The following is a 17,738-nucleotide window of genomic DNA, read 5'->3' on the forward strand; positions in this document are numbered from 1 at the left end:
CACAAGACAGGGATGCCCTCTCTCACCACTCCTATTCAACATAGTGTTGGAAGTTCTGGCTAGGGCAATCAGGCAAGAGAAAGAAATCAAGGGTATTCAGTTAGGAAAAGAAGAAGTCAAATTGTCCCTCTTTGCAGATGACATGATTGTATATTTAGAAAACCCCATTGTCTCAGCCCAAAATCTCCTTCAGCTGATAAACAACTTCAGCAAAGTCTCAGGATACAAAATTAATGTGCAAAAATCACAAGCATTCTTATACACCAGTAACAGACAAACAGAGAGCCAAATCATGAATGAACTTCCATTCACAATTGCTTCAAAGAGAATAAAATACCTAGGAATCCAACTTACAAGGGATGTAAAGGACATCTTCAAGGAGAACTACAAACCACTGCTCAGTGAAATAAAAGAGGACACAAACAAATGGAAGAACATACCATGCTCATGGATAGGAAGAATCAATATCGTGAAAATGGCCATACTGCCCAAGGTAATTTATAGATTCAATGCCATCCCCATCAAGCTACCAATGAGTTTCTTCACAGAATTGGAAAAAACTGCTTTAAAGTTCATATGGAACCAAAAAAGAGCCCGCATCTCCAAGACAATCCTAAGTCAAAAGAACAAAGCTGGAGGCATCACGCTACCTGACTTCAAACTATACTACAAGGCTACAGTAACCAAAACAGCATGGTACTGGTACCAAAACAGAGATATAGACCAATGGAACAGAACAGAGCCCTCAGAAATAATACCACACATCTACAGCCATCTGATCTTTGACAAACCTGAGAGAAACAAGAAATGGGGAAAGGATTCCCTATTTAATAAATGGTGCTGGGAAAATTGGCTAGCCATAAGTAGAAAGCTGAAACTGGATCCTTTCCTTACTCCTTATACGAAAATTAATTCAAGATGGATTAGAGACTTAAATGTTAGACCTAATACCATAAAAACCCTAGAGGAAAACCTAGGTAGTACCATTCAGGACATAGGCATGGGCAAAGACTTCATGTCTAAAACACCAAAAGCAACGGCAGCAAAAGCCAAAATTGACAAATGGGATCTCATTAAACTAAAGAGCTTCTGCACAGCAAAAGAAACTACCATCAGAGTGAACAGGCAACCTATAGAATGGGAGAAAATGTTTGCAATCTACTCATCTGACAAAGGGCTAATATCCAGAACCTACAAAGAACTCAAACAAATTCACAAGAAAAAAAACAAACAACCTCATCAAAAAGTGGGAAAAGGATATGAACAGACATTTCTCAAAAGAAGACATTCATACAGCCAACAGACACATGAAAAAATGCTCATCGTCACTGGCCATCAGAGAAATGCAAATCAAAACCACAATGAGATACCATCTCACACCAGTTAGAATGGCGATCATTAAAAAGTCAGGAAACAACAGGTGCTGGAGAGGATGTGGAGAAATAGGAACACTTTTACACTGTTGGTGGGATTGTAAACTAGTTCAACCATTATGGAAAACAGTATGGCGATTCCTCAAGGATCTAGAACTAGATGTACCATATGACCCAGCCATCCCATTACTGGGGATATACCCAAAGGATTATAAATCATGCTGCTATAAAGACACATGCACACGTATGTTTATTGCGGCACTATTCACAATAGCAAAGACTTGGAATTAACCCAAATGTCCATCAGTGACAGACTGGATTAAGAAAATGTGGCACATATACACCATGGAATACTATGCAGCCATAAAAAACGATGAGTTTGTGTCCTTTGTAGGGACATGGATGCAGCTGGAAACCATCATTCTCAGCAAACTATCACAAGAACAGAAAACCAAACACCGCATGTTCTCACTCATAGGTGGGAACTGAACAATGAGATCACTTGGACTCGGAAAGGGGAACATCACACACCGGGGCCTATCATGGGGAGGGGAGAGGGGAGAGGGATTGCATTGGGAGTTATACCTGATGTAAATGATGAGTTGGTGGGTGCTGACGAGTTGATGGGTGCAGCACACCAACATCGCACAAGTATACATATGTAACAAACCTGCACGTTATGCACATGTACCCTAGAACTTAAAGTATAATAATTAAAAAAAAAAAAAAAGTTTAAAATCATTTCAAAGGAAGCAAGCACATACTTACTCCATAATTAGTGGCTCATCTTGAAAAGTCCTATTGAGTATGGTCATATTGTTAGGATCTGCAAAAAGATATATAGCAGTCTTTTTATATTACTTTTGATATCTACACTTAGGAAAAAATATTCTTCTACTCTTTTCAAGATTTATCTCTAATTTATTCCAACTATTATTATTAAAGAGATAGTATAAATCTAGTTCAAATGAACAAACTTGCAAAGACAAAATATTGGGAAGTACATTCTACAGTGAAGACTAGCATTAGAATAACTTCCTTTTGAGGTATGCATCTAAATATTTGCTAGCTGAGTCTTTGTCTTTACACAATTTAGTACTAGAGAGGCTGACAATTAACAAGGATTTTGTGTAAAGAAGGCCATATATGCAAAACTTCCTGGCTCTAAAATGTACATGCTTATATACAAGCTTTGTACATGGTACTCCTTCTGTAAATATTTATTGATTTAATGAATATAATGTATTGAGGTTACTGTTTACGTTCCCAAATGGTGCAGACAACACGACTGAAATTTGACTCCATGAACAAAGTTGCCTATTTAGGTATAACTAATTGGCTTTTCAGATATGGCTTGATGATTTGCGACTAGGGAAGGTAGACTGACTCTCCAACTATACTTCAACTTTGTTGTGCTTTCCTGTGCTGAGGAGACTAGAAACCAAAATAGCATTTTCCAGATATCGTTGCATCTGAGATGCTGAATAAAAGTTAAGCCTTGCCAATCAGATACACTGTGAGTCTTAAAGGCATGAATGAGGCAAAGGCTGTTTCTCTGCTATTTCTATCTGTGTCTGCTCACTGAATTTGGGAGTATCAAGAGACCAGGTGCAGCATTCATTTTGCTAGGAGAAATCACTGCAGGCACAGCAAGCATCATTCTGGCAGCAGTTGTGTAACTAGCCACTTCTGATAGTGGAAAGAGGCAGAAGCTTTTCTGATGATACTGGGATTGCTCCTGAAAGCTTATTCTTTAGCCATCCCAATAATTCTGTGAGCCATTAAAACCCTTTAATAAATCTCTGTCCTCTTTAAGCTAGTAAGAGTGAAGTTTGTTAGTAGAAGTGACCCCCGCCCAGTTCAGGGTTGAAAAAGAAAAATCAGCAAATAAACTTTGAAAAAAGTTTTTACAATTATTGACACCCAAGAACAGTATTTTCGAACTGATTTCAGAACAATATTTTGTTACATTTACCTTCATATTCAATGATAAATATTAAAAATTTTAAAACAAATTCACCTAACGTTTGATTTTGTCCCCAGAAGATAACAGCTCCTAATTCACTCTTGGCATAATTTTTGGGAAGATATGTCAGAAGGACATCCATTTGAGAATCTCCATCATAATCCCCAGGGACTACACTTGTTATCAATGCACTGTGATTCCTAAAAGAAACAAGCATTTACAAATATCAGACAAGTTGTAATGGAAAAGGACAACTCTGTATTTCTACCATAAAAAAATATTTTGAATGAAAAACTTAAAACTTCACATAACTGACCGATTGCCTTCTCTTTCCTATCTTTTCACCCCAGATGTATTTAGACCTCTTTGGTCTACAAAAGAGTTCAGAATGAATGCAGAATAGTCTCAAGAAACAAGAGAAAACTGAAATATGTCAAGAGAAAACGTGTTTATTATGTTCAAGCAATGGTAGTATAGTCCTTCTATATAGTTCCTTTGTCAAGGACACTAAGACATTCGGATGGTGTTTCTAACAGCTGGAGGCTCATAATTGTAAAGCAGTAAGCAATATCACTGGGATTTTTTCAATTAAAAGATATTACTTATAAAATATTTAGTTTAGATTTTAACATAAATTCAAAATTTATAGTAAAAATTAAAAAATCATTTTATTTCTGAAAGCTAGTAAAGAATGGATTTTCTTTTTTCCAAACTTGGCAATCAATACAGCATCCAAACATATATATCTAATTTTATACACATATTTTTATTTTTTCCCTTGTCATAGGTAGTGATATATTTTTATTAACAAAATAATTCTAAAATTATTTATATGAATCTTGAAAACTTAACATCCGGCAGTCTTGTTGTCTGAGTGACCCAAGCAAAAAGTAGGCCTTAAATTCATTTTATATTTAATACTACTCAGATCAAATAGCAAGACAACAAATTTCCAAGTAGACTATAGAAAAATACTTTCTTAATGCATCAATGGCAGTCCTTTCTCCCTCTCACTCAGCAAGGTAAGAACCAAGTGGTGCATTTCTTGAAAGTCTCAGGAATTAAGGATTTAAGTTACAGTAACGGGTAAGGTTTTGGCCTTAAGCTAAACACAGGAGTTAACTAAAAGTCTACAAAAGGAACAATTTAACACTTGCCCACAGCTCTACCTATTTCTAGAATGTTAGTCCATCAAGAACATACATGCAGGGCAAAAGATAGTAGACAAGTCCCACTAGGCAATGCATTTCCAATTATTTCTTTAGCACCTTACTTGGAAATATGAGTAGACACCTGCCTTTTGCCTTCTGAAGAAAACTTTTGACTATTAAAGAGAGCTAAAACAAATAGCAATAAGGAACCTGAAGAAAACAGAGCTGATGCAACAAAAGAAAACTTCAAAATTACACTTTAGAAAAGAGAAAAAAGTATATATATATAAAGAAAAACAGTATGCTAAAAGACATCATAAGAATGATCGTAAAACATCAGTAAGAAAACAAAACAAAACAAAAAATCTCGGAAATTAAAAATGTGACACCTGGCTGGGCGTGGTGGTTCATGCCTGTAATTCCAACACTTTGGGAGGTGGAGGTGGACGGATCACTTGAGGTCAGGAATTTGAGAACAGCCTGGCCAACATGCTGAAACCCCATCACTATTAAAAATACAAAAAGTAGCAGGCATGGTGGTGTGCATCTCTAATCCCAGCTACTTGGGAGGCTGAGGCAGGAGAATCGCTTGAACCCAGGAGGTGGAGGTTGCAGTGAGATTAGGCCAATGCACTCTATCTAGCCTGGGCAACAGAATGAGACTCCATGTCAAAAAAAAAAAAAAAAAAAAAAAAAAGGACTTAGAATTTAGAAGAGAAAGTTGAGAAAACCTCCTGCAAAGGAAAACAAAACAAAACAAAACAAAACAAAATGATAAAAATAAGAAACAGATAAGATAAAGGAACAAAGCATGAACCCAGGAAGACTAATAATCAATTGATAGGCATTCCTAAAAGAGACAAACAAAAAAATTTTTCAAAGAAATATTTAATAATGCAAGAGTTTCAAAATGCCCCCAAGGATAGAGGTCTCCAGCTGGAAAGGGCCCACGTAATGCCTAGCATAATAAGTAAAGAATAATCATTCCTGTAATTGCAGCACTTTGGGAGGCGAAGGTGGGTGGACAGCTCCAGCCCAGGATTATGTGGTTACAGTGAGCTATGATCATGTGACTGCACTCCTTTGTCACCTGGGTGACAAAGACCCTGTCTTTATCAAAAAAGAAAAACAAATCTATACCAAAGCACATCATTATGAAATCAGAACAAAATGGAAAAAGAAGAGACTCCAATAGCTTCCAAAATTAAAACAATTTACATTTAAAAGATTAGGAGAAATAATAGGATTGAATTTTAAAACAGCAACCCATGAAGCTAGAACACAATAAGCTAATTACAGTGTTAAGAGCGGGTAGAGGCTGGGCGTGGTGGCTCAAGCCTGTAATCCTAGCATTTTGGGAGGCCGTGGCGGGTAGATTGCCTGAGCTCAGGAGTTTGAGACCAGCCTGGGCAACACAGTGAAATCCCATCTCTACTAAAATACAAAAAAATTAGCCAGGTGTGGCACCGTGCACCTGTAGTCCCAGCTACTCAGGAGGCTGAGGCAGGAGAACTGCTAGAACCAGGGAGGCAGAGGTTGCAGTGAGCTGAGATCGCGCCACTGCACTCCAGCCTGGGAGACAGAGCGAGACTCTGTCTCTAAAAAAAAATAAAAAATAAAAAGTGGGTAGAAAAAGGTTTTAGACATAACAGGACTTATCATGCATCCTTTCTCAGGAATTTCCTGGAGGACACAGCCCCATGAAGTAAACGAGGAAATTTCTTTTTTTAAATGGGGAAATTCCCCATAGAGTAAGTCTGCAAAAGGCCTGGAGAATGAATCCAGACTGGATAGCAATGCAGAGGATCCAATGGGAAAAAGAAAAATGCATGATAGGTATATGGTAGATATGACAGAATATCTGCAAATAAATTAAGGATATGTACATAGAAAACTATGCAATCTATTTTTTAAAAAGCAATCATTTATCCCAGCAGGGCAAGCTGCACAAAAAATTAAATACTGTCCCAGCACGTTGGGAGGCCAAGGTGGGTGGATCACCTGAGGTCAGGAGTTTGAGACCAGCCTGGCCAATATGGTGAAATCCAGTCTTTACTAAAAATACAAAAAATTAGCCAGGAATGGTGGCAGGTGCCTGTAATCCCAGCTACTTAGGAGACTGAGGCGGGAGAATCGCTTGAACCCGGGAGGCGAAGGTTGCAGTGAGCTGAGATGATGCCACTGCACTCCAGCCAGGGCAACAGAGTGAGACTCCGTCTCAAAAAAAAAAAAAAAATACTGTACATTATTTGGTTTTGAAGTACATAGACACTACATGGTTAAAATGTAAACAATGATTACTGATTCAACAAAAAATTATGATTTAACTACACTGGGACAATGTAGATAAATTAAGTTAATAAAAAACAAGAAATGAATAACAACGATAATTCAAGAAATTAGTGTAAAATTTTATTTTAAAATATGGTAATAAACACTAGAAGAATCAGCTACAGGTTTTAAAAGTGGTTGCATCTGAGAGAGAAATATGGGTGTGGGGGAGTATAAGGGTGAAGAACAGATTATTTTTCCTTTGAAAAATATTCTAAATTAAAACACAAACAAGAGTTTCTAAGTTTTGAAAGTACATTGCATTCATTAAAAATTTAATTGGAATATTTGTTTTAACTTATCAGAACATATGCCATTTACATCCTTTAAATTTCCTTAATTTCTAATCAGAAAAAAAATCACCTCTATGCAGTTAGTCCACTTCTCATACACACTCATCAACTTCAGTTTCTTCCCCACTCCAAGCATGGTGACATTCACTACCCAGGAACACTTCTCAAGGGAAATAAGTTCCTGTTTATCCATTTATAACTTTCCCCTCAAAGTTCTTGTTCAAGGCCATTTTTTTTTAACATGAGTTTGAGTTTACTTAAAATACTGTAGAGTCTGAGAACTAATTAGTCCACACAGGGACTTTTTAAAAACAGTTTCCTAAGTAGTCTTGTAATCTTCTATAAACCAATTCATTCTGGACCTAGTTTACAAGGAAATCAATTTAAAATACTGTTTTCATCATCTCTCCTTTGCACAAGGACCTGATGATTCCCCTCTTCTAATGGGACTGCGTTCAAAGTCTTTTTGATATTTCTGAAGGCTACCAGTCTCATGAAAGCTTCTTATCTCATGTTCTTAGTCCTTAACTCCCTGAAGTGTACCTTCCACTTTTGTCAGGCAGATCTTTCTACCTCCTATTCACAACATGCTGTTGTTACTTTTATCTCTTATAAATGCTCTGTCCCCAAAGTTGAAAGTCTTCATCTAACTTTTTACTTATACTAAGGTCAAGCTCAAGTTCCACGACTCTGGAAGCTGCCCCTTTGGCCTGCACTGACCCATCTCTTCTTGCTTGAATTCAGACTGTCACAAATGCTTGCTCCAAATGTAGTTTGTAGTTTCAAATGAATGTAGTTTCAAAACTGTGTTGGGTCACTATCATGGAGGTAGAGGTGTGGGAGTGGTCACTGTTTCATGTAATGCCAACCACAGAAAAGAAAAATAACTATTACTTGAACATTTAAAAGATTCAGATAACCAAACTTGAATTCTTTCCAAGTCAACCTTAAAAACTCACCATCTATCAGTCAATTAAACAAAAAAAATTAGAACACTGACTTTTTCCCCACTGCAAAATAGGCCACTCTTCCACAAAACACAACACATGGCTAACACAATGAGACTACTGTGAGTAACTGCTCCCTCAAGATGAGGCACAGAACGAGACACACTCAAGAAGGGGTATGAGATTGCAAGGAAATAAAGGGTGTTTATATAGAAACAAACCTGGATCTACTTAAATTTATTTCTTTAAAGTCATTTTTAAACTTTGGTATTTTCACTATTTTTCCAAAAAAATCACTTCCTACTCATATCTCACAACTAGTGGTTTTGCATCCCAACATTACAGGTAAGGCTGACTTTAAAGACAATCCAATCAGCTACGGCATATCCATTATTACATTAGTGACTAATGTTTTATCAAAATAATCATATTTGTACTTACTTGAAAGATACCTTTACTTTAGGTTTAAAATAGGGTGCATTCTGGTCTGCCAAAAAGACGATTAAGTCGTTTCCTAAAGGAAACAAATATATGATATTAGAAAAATGTTTCTTGGTAAGATACCCCATCAGTGGTTATAAGAAGGTTTCTGGGCACTGTTTTCAACAAGAAAACTTTTATTCTACTCCAGTTCATCTGCCCTCTCAAGGATAGTTCCACTAGGCCAATGGAGAGGCCTAACATTGTATCACAAGTTCAATGTTCAAAGTAGCAGAGGAATAGAAAGGACGAACATGGGAAAAAGCAGCTGATCAAGAGAAACTGAAGCCAGTGGATTCTGCAAGGAGTCAGATTGGTTGACTTAAAAGAACCATATAAAGAAGATGCCTTATAACTATACTACATGTCAAGACTTGTCTTCCCCGAATCTAGCAATGCTGCCTCTTGTAAGGCTGTTTGGTTCATTACACAGATGCATCACACCAAAGATGCAGGGACTCCCATTGTAGATATCTGACAAGGACATAATTAAGCATGTGAGCATAAAACGCTGAATCCTCCAAGACCCTTCTCCTATTGGGCCATCCTCTAGAGGCTGACACATTCTTGGAGCTCAATTAGCACTCATTGAGACAGACCTTTGGAATTGTTTAATCAAACACAGGCCATCTTTAAAGTCAATGCTACTCTCTGTATCCAGTTTGGACAAAGTGGCAACAAGTTTTTGGCAGTACATTGCAAAATGAGGAGTCAAAAAGATTGGGAAAATATTCAGGGTCCGTAAGAGGCTCCTGCATCCTGGCAAGGGCCCCAAGAAGTCTGGTTCAGGATCCTGTCAGACAAGCTCTGAGTAGCTCTTCCTTCCTTCCTTCCTTCGTGGCATTGATCTTTAAGCAGCACCTGCTTCTGTAGGTACTCAAGAACGCTAAGACCCCCTAATGCCCACTGTCAGCATTAAGATTTATAAAAAAGTTAGTTTAATGATGGTCAAAGGAAATAATTTCCAAGAACAAGTTAGCAAAGAAAGTAGAGATTTGGAACACTAAAGTGATGACCAAGGTGAGGAAAGTGTACACGAAAGAACAGGCAGCTCAAGAGAGAAATTTCTGTAGTTTGAGACTGCTTTCCCAAGGAGGCATTGGTTTTATCAGTGGTCCCTGCAAAATGCTTGTGTGAGCTGTTGAGTGTTTACGCCCTTGGAAGGGTACATTTGCTTCAAAGAAAGCTGTGGCCTTGACAAAGGGGGGGGCGGGGGGCGAATTAGGTAGGTGGGGAGGCAAGGAGAAGCCCCCTATGAGAAGACATTGTCAAGCTGCACCTTTTCCTGTTCATCAACGGGGAAGGAAGACGGAAGCAAAATAGAATGGAATGAGAGGGCCTTAGGAGCGAACGTTGAGGCAAGCTACAAAGATTCCTAAGAATCAGGAAGCACTTTGGAAGGCAAGTGATTCCATAGGAAGGAGGGGGAAGGGTGACTGGGAGAAGGCTGCAGACTTCTTAGGAAAAAAACTGGGGTGCTGTCAGGGGGTAGGTCAAACTGTAGGGTGGCTGGGTCAGAACTTGGGGTTGGAAAGGGTGGTGCAAAAGGGCAAACTGTCAATAATGCTAAAGGGAAGGCCACAGGGCTGGGAGAGAAAGGCCAGGAAATGCTAAAGGACCGGCCACTGGGCAATGGGTTTAGGGAACACCGGGAGGGGCACACGGACAGCGAACAGAGGGAGGGCCCGGCAAGCACTGACTTTCCCGCAGCACGAAGAGGTCCGTCTGCTTGTCGGAGTTGAGGTCCCCGAAAGCCGCAAGGGTGCCCCAGGCCTCGGCCCCAAAGAGCTCGGCCGTGACGTTGTGCAGCGCCCGCGCTGGGACAGGCCCGACTCCCAGTAGTGCAAGCCCCGTGAGGAGCGGCGACAGGAGCGCCCAGGACCTCGGCAGCCGGCCCGCCGCCGCCATGGCAGCCCCTCGGCCCCCGCCCGCCGGCCCAGCGCCGCGCTTGACGGCAGCCGTAAAGCACCGCGTTACCGGCCGAGAGAGTGACTAGCAGCCCCGGGACGCGTAAGAGCCGCTGCCGGATCCTTTTTCTCTCTCCCACTAGGGCTGCCCTTCCGACGCTAAAAAGACAGTGGAGCTAGGGTGAAAGCCGCCCTCACGCTCACTTCCGGCAGGCGCGCCTCCCGACAGTGTCGTGCGGGGGGCGTGGCCGAGCAGGCATTGCTGACAGGCGGCCCCGGGGGCGGTGGCCAAGGCGGCGGCGGGAGCGCGATGGCGGGGGCGGCGGGGCTCACGGCCGAAGTGAGCTGGAAGGTCTTGGAGCGAAGAGCTCGGACCAAGCGCTCAGGTTTGGCTGGCTGGGGCGCCGCCCCCCTCCCCGAGTACCTGGGGTGGTGCTTCTCCTCAAGCACCTTGGTGGGAGGCAGGTGGGGGCCCTGGGAATGAACCTGTGCCCCGAGTTCTCCCTTAGAAACTGTTGGCGGCCCTGACCTTGCTTCTGATATCTTCATCCACTTCTAAAAATTAGGTGGCGGTGCCTACTTCATTGTGTGTGTGCCCCCGACTCTATTCAACTTATGATCCCCACTCGGAAAGTAGGCAGCGGTCCGGACTTCCCTTAGAGTCTTCTAACTTAAAAATCTGGCGGCGGCACATTCCTGGGAAAGGGAATGTGTCCTCCCTGTGAATGTTCTCCCCAAAAGTCAGATAGCTTAATCAGATCAAGTCAGATGTAACTACGATCGGGCTGCAGAAAGCCGGCGTCTGCTCCTTGCCTTATGTCTTATATCCCTTTTACATTCCCACAGGTTCTAAGCAGTAGACCTGTCATCTGTCTAGCAGAAATTGAAGGAGACTGGGCCTCAGATCTTGAAGTGCGTAGTTAGGACTCAGAAGGAAAAGGGGCTCCTTAAGTGGTTCCAGGTTGTGTGGTTACCAAGCCAGAAAGCGTAGAGGTCAGAAGGTGCCTTGCAGGCAGTTTTAACAGTTTCAAGTGTCCCGAACTGACTTGTTCAAACTGCAAGTCATGACTTGTGGCATTATCAGCACTTGTGGCTGATGACTCCTCTAAAAGCTGGGATTAAAACTTCCCGTATTCCTGGCTGGCTGGATATAATCTTAAGCAAAAAGCATGTACTTAAACAGGAAAGGTGGAAGGCAGAATACAGGTTTTCAACTAAGGAGCTTCCCTTTTAAAGAACTGCATCATTGCGGGGGCGGTAGTGTGAAAGGCCTTAGCTAGGAAAATTAACTTTGCACTTGCATTGATATTAAGAAATTATTTTCGGCCGGATGCGGTGGCTCATGCCTGTAGTCCCAGCACTTTGGGAGGCCGAGGTGGGCGGATCACCTCAGGTCAGGAGTTCGAGACCAGCCTGGCCAATCTGGTAAAACCCCATCTCTACTAAAAATACAAAGCTTAGCTGGGCGTGGTGGCGGGCACCTGTAACCCCAACTACTCGGGGGTCTGAGGCAGGAGAATTGCTTGAACCTGGGAGGCAGAGGCTGCAGTGAGTGGAGGTCACACCACTGCACTCCAGCATGGGTGACAGAGGGAGACTCCGTTTCAAAAAAAAAAAAAAGGAAAAAAAGAAATTATTTTCTCAGCTAATATGTCCCCCTTATGTTTTGGGCTTTTCCCATTTATGAAGTTCTTAGTTGTCTGTTGTGCACATTTTTTTTTTTTAAATTTGGAGAAAGTAAATCTAATTTCTGAAAATCTAATTTCAGAAATCATACACCCAACATTCTGTTTTTTATACCTTACAAAAAGTTGAGCTTTATTTACTCAGAGTTATAGTAAAATTACCAACTGTGAAGTATGAGGTAATTTTTTCAAAAAGTAGTCCTTAGTACTACTAAAAATCAATAAAGTGACTTGGAATAGTTAGATGTATTTGTTTCACACTTTTTCTTAAATTGTTTTTGAGTCATATAGAAATACTGAGTTGGCTACTAACAATGTGGCTATCTGGATATAAAAGTGTTATTGGATTGGTTATATCTAAACAGAGAGTAACCGGAGTTTTCTTACAGGGACCTGAGTATTGCCCCCAACATATATTTTTGCAAGATTTCTCTTTTCCTTTCATAAGCACATAGAGTTTATTTTCTTCGTTAGTCTTTGTTTCCTCTGAAATTCATGTCGTTAACAGTAAGCTTTGAAAACCTTACTTCTCTTTTCTTAGCTGAGAAAAAAAATTTTAGTGTTAACTGTTGTTGAATGCAGTTATGTAAATCCACTTTTATATGCAAAGTGCATAGTATCAATGTTGAATGTTCCTGTATGTTTACATCCTAGTAGTAAAAAGAGATACCACTTGAATTCATTACTCCAAATTAGTAGTTAAATTTGAGGTTTCAGATTCTTATAAGTATATGAAGTACAGATGATAAAGTTAGTAACTCGAGTTAAAAACTTCCTGTGTCATTAAAAGCAATCAACTTGATTCTGTTTGTTACTTTTAGAAGAATATATAAATGGAGCTTTGTTAGAAACCGACTAACCTGCCTGGAGCATAGAGTCCTCCTCACAGAGTTCTGAGCGTTGTTACATAGTAGCATAATTACTTCACTGCACAATAGAGGATACTACTTTTATGTAATATTTAATAAGTGGATATTATATAGTTCCTGTCTCATCCATATGAGCAAGTGTAATTTATCAAAGCAAAGAAAATCACATATTCAAGTCATAAAAGAGAAAATAAAATTATAATGATCCTCAGTTACTGCCTTCGTTGCGCACTGCATCATGTTAATAACTGCTCACACTGCTTTCAATTAATTTAACACTGATTGCTTCTAACCTTTACTAAACAGTTTTAAAATTGCTGTAGCTTAGCCTGCGACGCTTATGATTAGAGCCAACAATTTGAAATGGCCTGCTCACCTGATGCAGTCGTCTCTTCGTCTTCTACTTTCTTAAGGTCTGGTAAGTGTTGTAGACCCCAAAAGGGTCACTTGGTAATTTTAAATACCTTTGTTTCTGACGGTTGATTTCACTATAAGATATCATTATGTCTTTATTTCTTGTTTGGTGGGCCCAGGCCTGAGTACCAGGCTGGTGTTAGGTTTAACTTTACATTGTGTTTTGAATGTGGCCTATTGTGTTCTTCTCATGTGGGGTTTGAAAAGGACAGAAAGTGGAGTGCCAGCCCTGATACTTGCAAGCTGTTTGAGCAGAGGCAGTTCCTCAGTGTCTGGGAGCTCCCATTGTCAAATGTGCACATAGTGTATTTTTTAAATGATTTTTGTCTTCTTGCCACAAAGGAAGTAACTTTTACAAATTAGGAATCTTTGGTCAACATCCCACTTATCTATTCTTCATCAGCTTACTGTGAAGCAGGTTATTAATATATACGTTTTCATAGACAGGAAGTGACTTACCCCAGGGAGTATTTTAAGGACATGTGCTTTGGCCTTTATCCTGTGCCATCCTGGTGTAAGGGCTGGAACAGATGTTGGCACAATGGCTCTTTGACTGTTGTGTTGATGCACCCCTTTGAGAGCTGGATGAAAGCTATGGAATTGCTCTCCAGATGTGTGCACAGGATTTTGAAAACAATCTGAGTGATTTATGGACCCAGACATGATTACCTATGCATTCCCATTAGGAACTAGGTCTTTGGATGTATTCAGTCTCACTTTAGGGAAGAAGACACACATTTCGTTAGGTGGCCACATAGCTGAAATGAAAACCGAAACATTTAGAGCACTTTTCTGTAGTTATGGCTTAACTTGGGCCATTTAAAACCTATTATGTGCTAGAAAACCCGGAGAAGGCTGCTGGTAAGAGGCTACTTTTTCTATAATGCCTTTTAAGCAGAATATTTCAAGCCTCAGGACTCACGAACAGGCAAATGTGAGATGAGCACCCCCAAACACAGTGAAAACTCCTTGGCTTCACCATAGCCTTTCAGAAGTGTTTCTCCTTCTTCATTCATTTTCATTTATATTTCAAGTCCTGTTCTGGCAAGATAGAGGAGGAAAATCTTGAAGAAAATAAATAAGAAATAGCTTAAGGAAGAATCAAACAGGAGAAAACAAAAGCTCTTTAAGGAACTAAAATGATTTCTATCTCTGGGTGTCATCTGCTAAATGAGAAAATATTATATGTAACAATGCCAATTGATTTCTGATTCTTTGAACTAAAAGAACAGGAGGACATATATCTCTAGACTCTGCTTTCTTTCATTATAAGCACCGAGCTCTGTTTTCCATCTTGGCTTTTCTACTAAGAATTAAAGTGGTTTTAAGCACTAGCAGAGTCATTCAGTAGTAATGGGGAAATAGAATGTTTAAAGACAGCTTTTATGCATCAACAGTCCTGAAAATTTCTAAACCCAAGAACTGTGCTTTAACATTACATAGAGTGTTTGAAGGCATATACAAGAAGCTTTTCCAGTACTGTATCATCAAATTGAAATAGAATGCACCAAGAAACAGACTAGAAAAATATCAAACTTTAGTGTTATAATCCGTTTTAAAGAATGAATCTTTATAAATTACTTTCAGTGTTGGCACTTTTTTGGGAGTTCATCTAACCAAAACTTACTAAAACTATAAAGACACACTTAAAATTTGTATCTGTTAAAATAATAAGTACCATTCCTGCTGGTGTTTAGGCTTAACTTTGCATTGTGTTTTGAATGTGGTCTGTCGTGTTTGCATTTAAGTACTCTGAGTGGTTTGCATTTATAATTTCTTATTTAGAAATACTCCATTTATATTGGAAATGATTTGCTTTCCCCTATTGTAGTTCTTTAGACATTATCTTTTAGGCATATGTTTTATTGTGCGATTTCATTTGACAATTATTTTAAAGCATGTCCTTGCTTCACAGCTGAGCTTTTCATTGGTACTTTGGCCAGAAACTATCCAGTATTGCCAAACGTGAAAGCCAGTAGTATCTTGATTTTGAAAAATTCATTTTCAATGTACCTGCATTGTTTTATGTATTTTAACACTTCATATTCCTTTTGGATATGTTTCTTCTTTTGGTTTTTTTCTTTGTTTCTCCTCTTTATGGAATTTAGCGTGAGTCCTATATTTCTGTGTGTGCATGCTTGAGCTGTGCTCTGACTGCTAATGTACTAGTATTTGCTGCGGTTGAAAGAAATTTGTTTTGACTGCTTAAACTGAAATAGGGATCTAGATATTCAGGTTTTTCTTTAAAGACCTTTGAAGTAAAATGTACAAGACCATGAATTTATAAAGAAATTCAACAGCCAAAATAAGTTAAATAATTATTAGAGAAGGAATGTAACATTCAATACCTTAGATTGCTTCCATTTCTCATGTGGCCACTACGGTTATATTAAGTTAGCAGAGTTGGTCAGCTGTAGCAATCACCTTGGCAATACAGTTCAATTACTTGGAATAATGGTTATAGCATATTGTGATGTGGTAAGAAACAGCTTGGCACTTTTGCTTTTATTCTTAAATGACAAAGATAATTTAAGAGATTATTCTTTTTTATAATGCCTCATGAGCTTATCTACCTTGGCTCCCTAAGTTTATCAGGCAGCTGATAAGTGAGCTTCAACATAGTACTCGAGTCTTTTCATTTACTTGTTTCTCTTTATGTTCTTTGATTAACTTTCTTTTGTTAATTTAATTTGATGGGCAAATCAGTACCTGTTAAAATTTTATTGTATATTCTGGGCAAAACAAAACTTTGAATTGTATATGCCTGACATTGTTTTTTTAAGGAATTTATATAGCAGCCTTGTTTTCAGTTAACTAATCTAACTGTCAACTAATCAAAAAGATGATTCTTGTGATTGGAAGAGAACATAGGCCCAAGTCTCCTGGACTCTTGTGGGTTGTGGCCTCCTTTAAGAGCCGAATGAAAGGGTGTACATTTGGTGTTCACCTACACCTGGGTCTGATTCAGGCTCTATTGTTTACTACCTGTATGATCCTGAGGAAGCTATATCTTTTTGAGATTCAGCTTCCCGCTTTGTAAAAATGATGTTAATAAAACCTACCTGGAGAGATTATTGTGAAGATCAAACAAGATGTTATATGCAAAACACCTGATATTTAGTAACTGCTCAATAAATTTTAGTTATCTTTCCTAAAAATATGTCTTTTACAATATTGCTGATGTGTATTAAAGACTAATGACTTATATACAACAAATATGATTTCTTATCTCTCTCTCTCATTTTGATATGTATGCTCAAAATAGCCATTTTAAGAAAATCTGTCATGCTTAAATACAACTAGCTTGAATCAGATTACTCAGAATTTAATATTAATAGAGCTGTGTTATTTAATATGGCCCATTCCATTTTGTAAATTTAGCTCTTATTTTACTCTATGTCCATCTTATTTTTGTCAGTAATCACTATAACTCTAAAGAAATTGTTTCTGACAGTTTCCATGGAAACTCCTATTAGATAGCAGGTAGAGCAATTGTTATTTTATGTGTACTTAAAAGATATTTTTGTCTCAGATATGCACTGGGCTCCCTTCATGTAGGATGGAATTCTCAGAAGCACTCCTTGATTGTATCCTACTTGGAACTCTGACCTCTTACTAGTACCTGCCCTGTAATCTTATAAGATTTAGGAAATAGAGGCCATATCATATGACTTAACTCCCTTGGCATGAATCTCATTGACCCTCAGGCTTACTCTCTTTCTGTGTCATATTGCCCAGCAAAAATGATGCTTCACATTTCATAAGTGAAGTGGTTTCATGAAGAGCGCAGCAGCTTGTCTCACTGCTTTAGATTATCACCAATACTCACATTGTGCATTCTAAAAGCTATTTTCCTCATGCTGTTTTATCTGCAGTGTCTTATGAAATCAGAGAAGGAGTAAGAGGAACTCCCTAGAATTCCTGATTCTGATCCAGGTACCTATGCACATTTCCAAATGGATATATGATGGGCATTTCAAATGTAACCGGAACAAAACAGAACTCTTATTTTCTACTCTTATTCTTATCCCAATCATGTTCCTCCTTAAATACACTTTATTTCATTAAACTAAACCATTATTCTTCCAGTTACTCAAGCTAAAAATACAGAGGTTATTCCTCTCTTTCCTTCAACCTTTTTATTCAGTTAATCTGTAAAACCTTTCTACTCTACCTCTAAAACACATACCAAATCTGTTTTTCTCCAGCTGTACTCCTACCTCCCTAGTCCACTTTTATCTCTGGTCTACACTACAGAAATAGCCTGATTTCCTGTCTCCTCATTCCTACCTCACTACAGTCTGTTCTCTGCCCAGCAGTGA

At 39.1% G+C, this 17,738-nt stretch overlaps 2 protein-coding genes across 5 annotated transcripts in view; one reads left to right on the forward strand and one right to left on the reverse strand.

Annotated features, from left to right (window-relative positions):
- ITFG1 (integrin alpha FG-GAP repeat containing 1) overlaps positions 1-10,790 on the reverse strand; it is a 307,787-nt gene extending 296,997 nt beyond the window's left edge. Inside the window, exons 1-4 of one of the 2 annotated variants that reach the window (XM_025371411.1) lie at positions 10,519-10,678; positions 8,503-8,575; positions 3,394-3,539; positions 2,142-2,199 (exon numbers count right to left, since the gene is read on the reverse strand). In XM_025371411.1, the coding sequence (XP_025227196.1) occupies positions 2,142-2,199; positions 3,394-3,481 (146 nt within the window). In that variant the 5' untranslated portion in view covers positions 3,482-3,539; positions 8,503-8,575; positions 10,519-10,678. Of the gene's footprint in view, positions 1-2,141; positions 2,200-3,393; positions 3,540-8,502; positions 8,576-10,241 lie in introns of both variants that reach the window. The other variant, XM_025371410.1, reaches the window with a different exon arrangement.
- Positions 10,707-17,738, forward strand: part of PHKB (phosphorylase kinase regulatory subunit beta) — a 227,564-nt gene continuing 220,532 nt past the window's right edge. For 2 of the 3 annotated variants that reach the window (XM_025371407.1, XM_025371408.1), the window contains exon 1: positions 10,713-10,834. In XM_025371407.1, coding sequence (XP_025227192.1) covers positions 10,759-10,834 — 76 coding nt within the window. In that variant the 5' untranslated portion in view covers positions 10,713-10,758. Of the gene's footprint in view, positions 10,835-13,308; positions 13,421-17,738 lie in introns of all 3 variants that reach the window. The other variant, XM_025371409.1, reaches the window with a different exon arrangement.

Source organism: Theropithecus gelada, chromosome 20 (genome assembly GCF_003255815.1).
Source record: "Theropithecus gelada isolate Dixy chromosome 20, Tgel_1.0, whole genome shotgun sequence".
Taxonomy (NCBI): domain Eukaryota; kingdom Metazoa; phylum Chordata; class Mammalia; order Primates; family Cercopithecidae; genus Theropithecus; species Theropithecus gelada.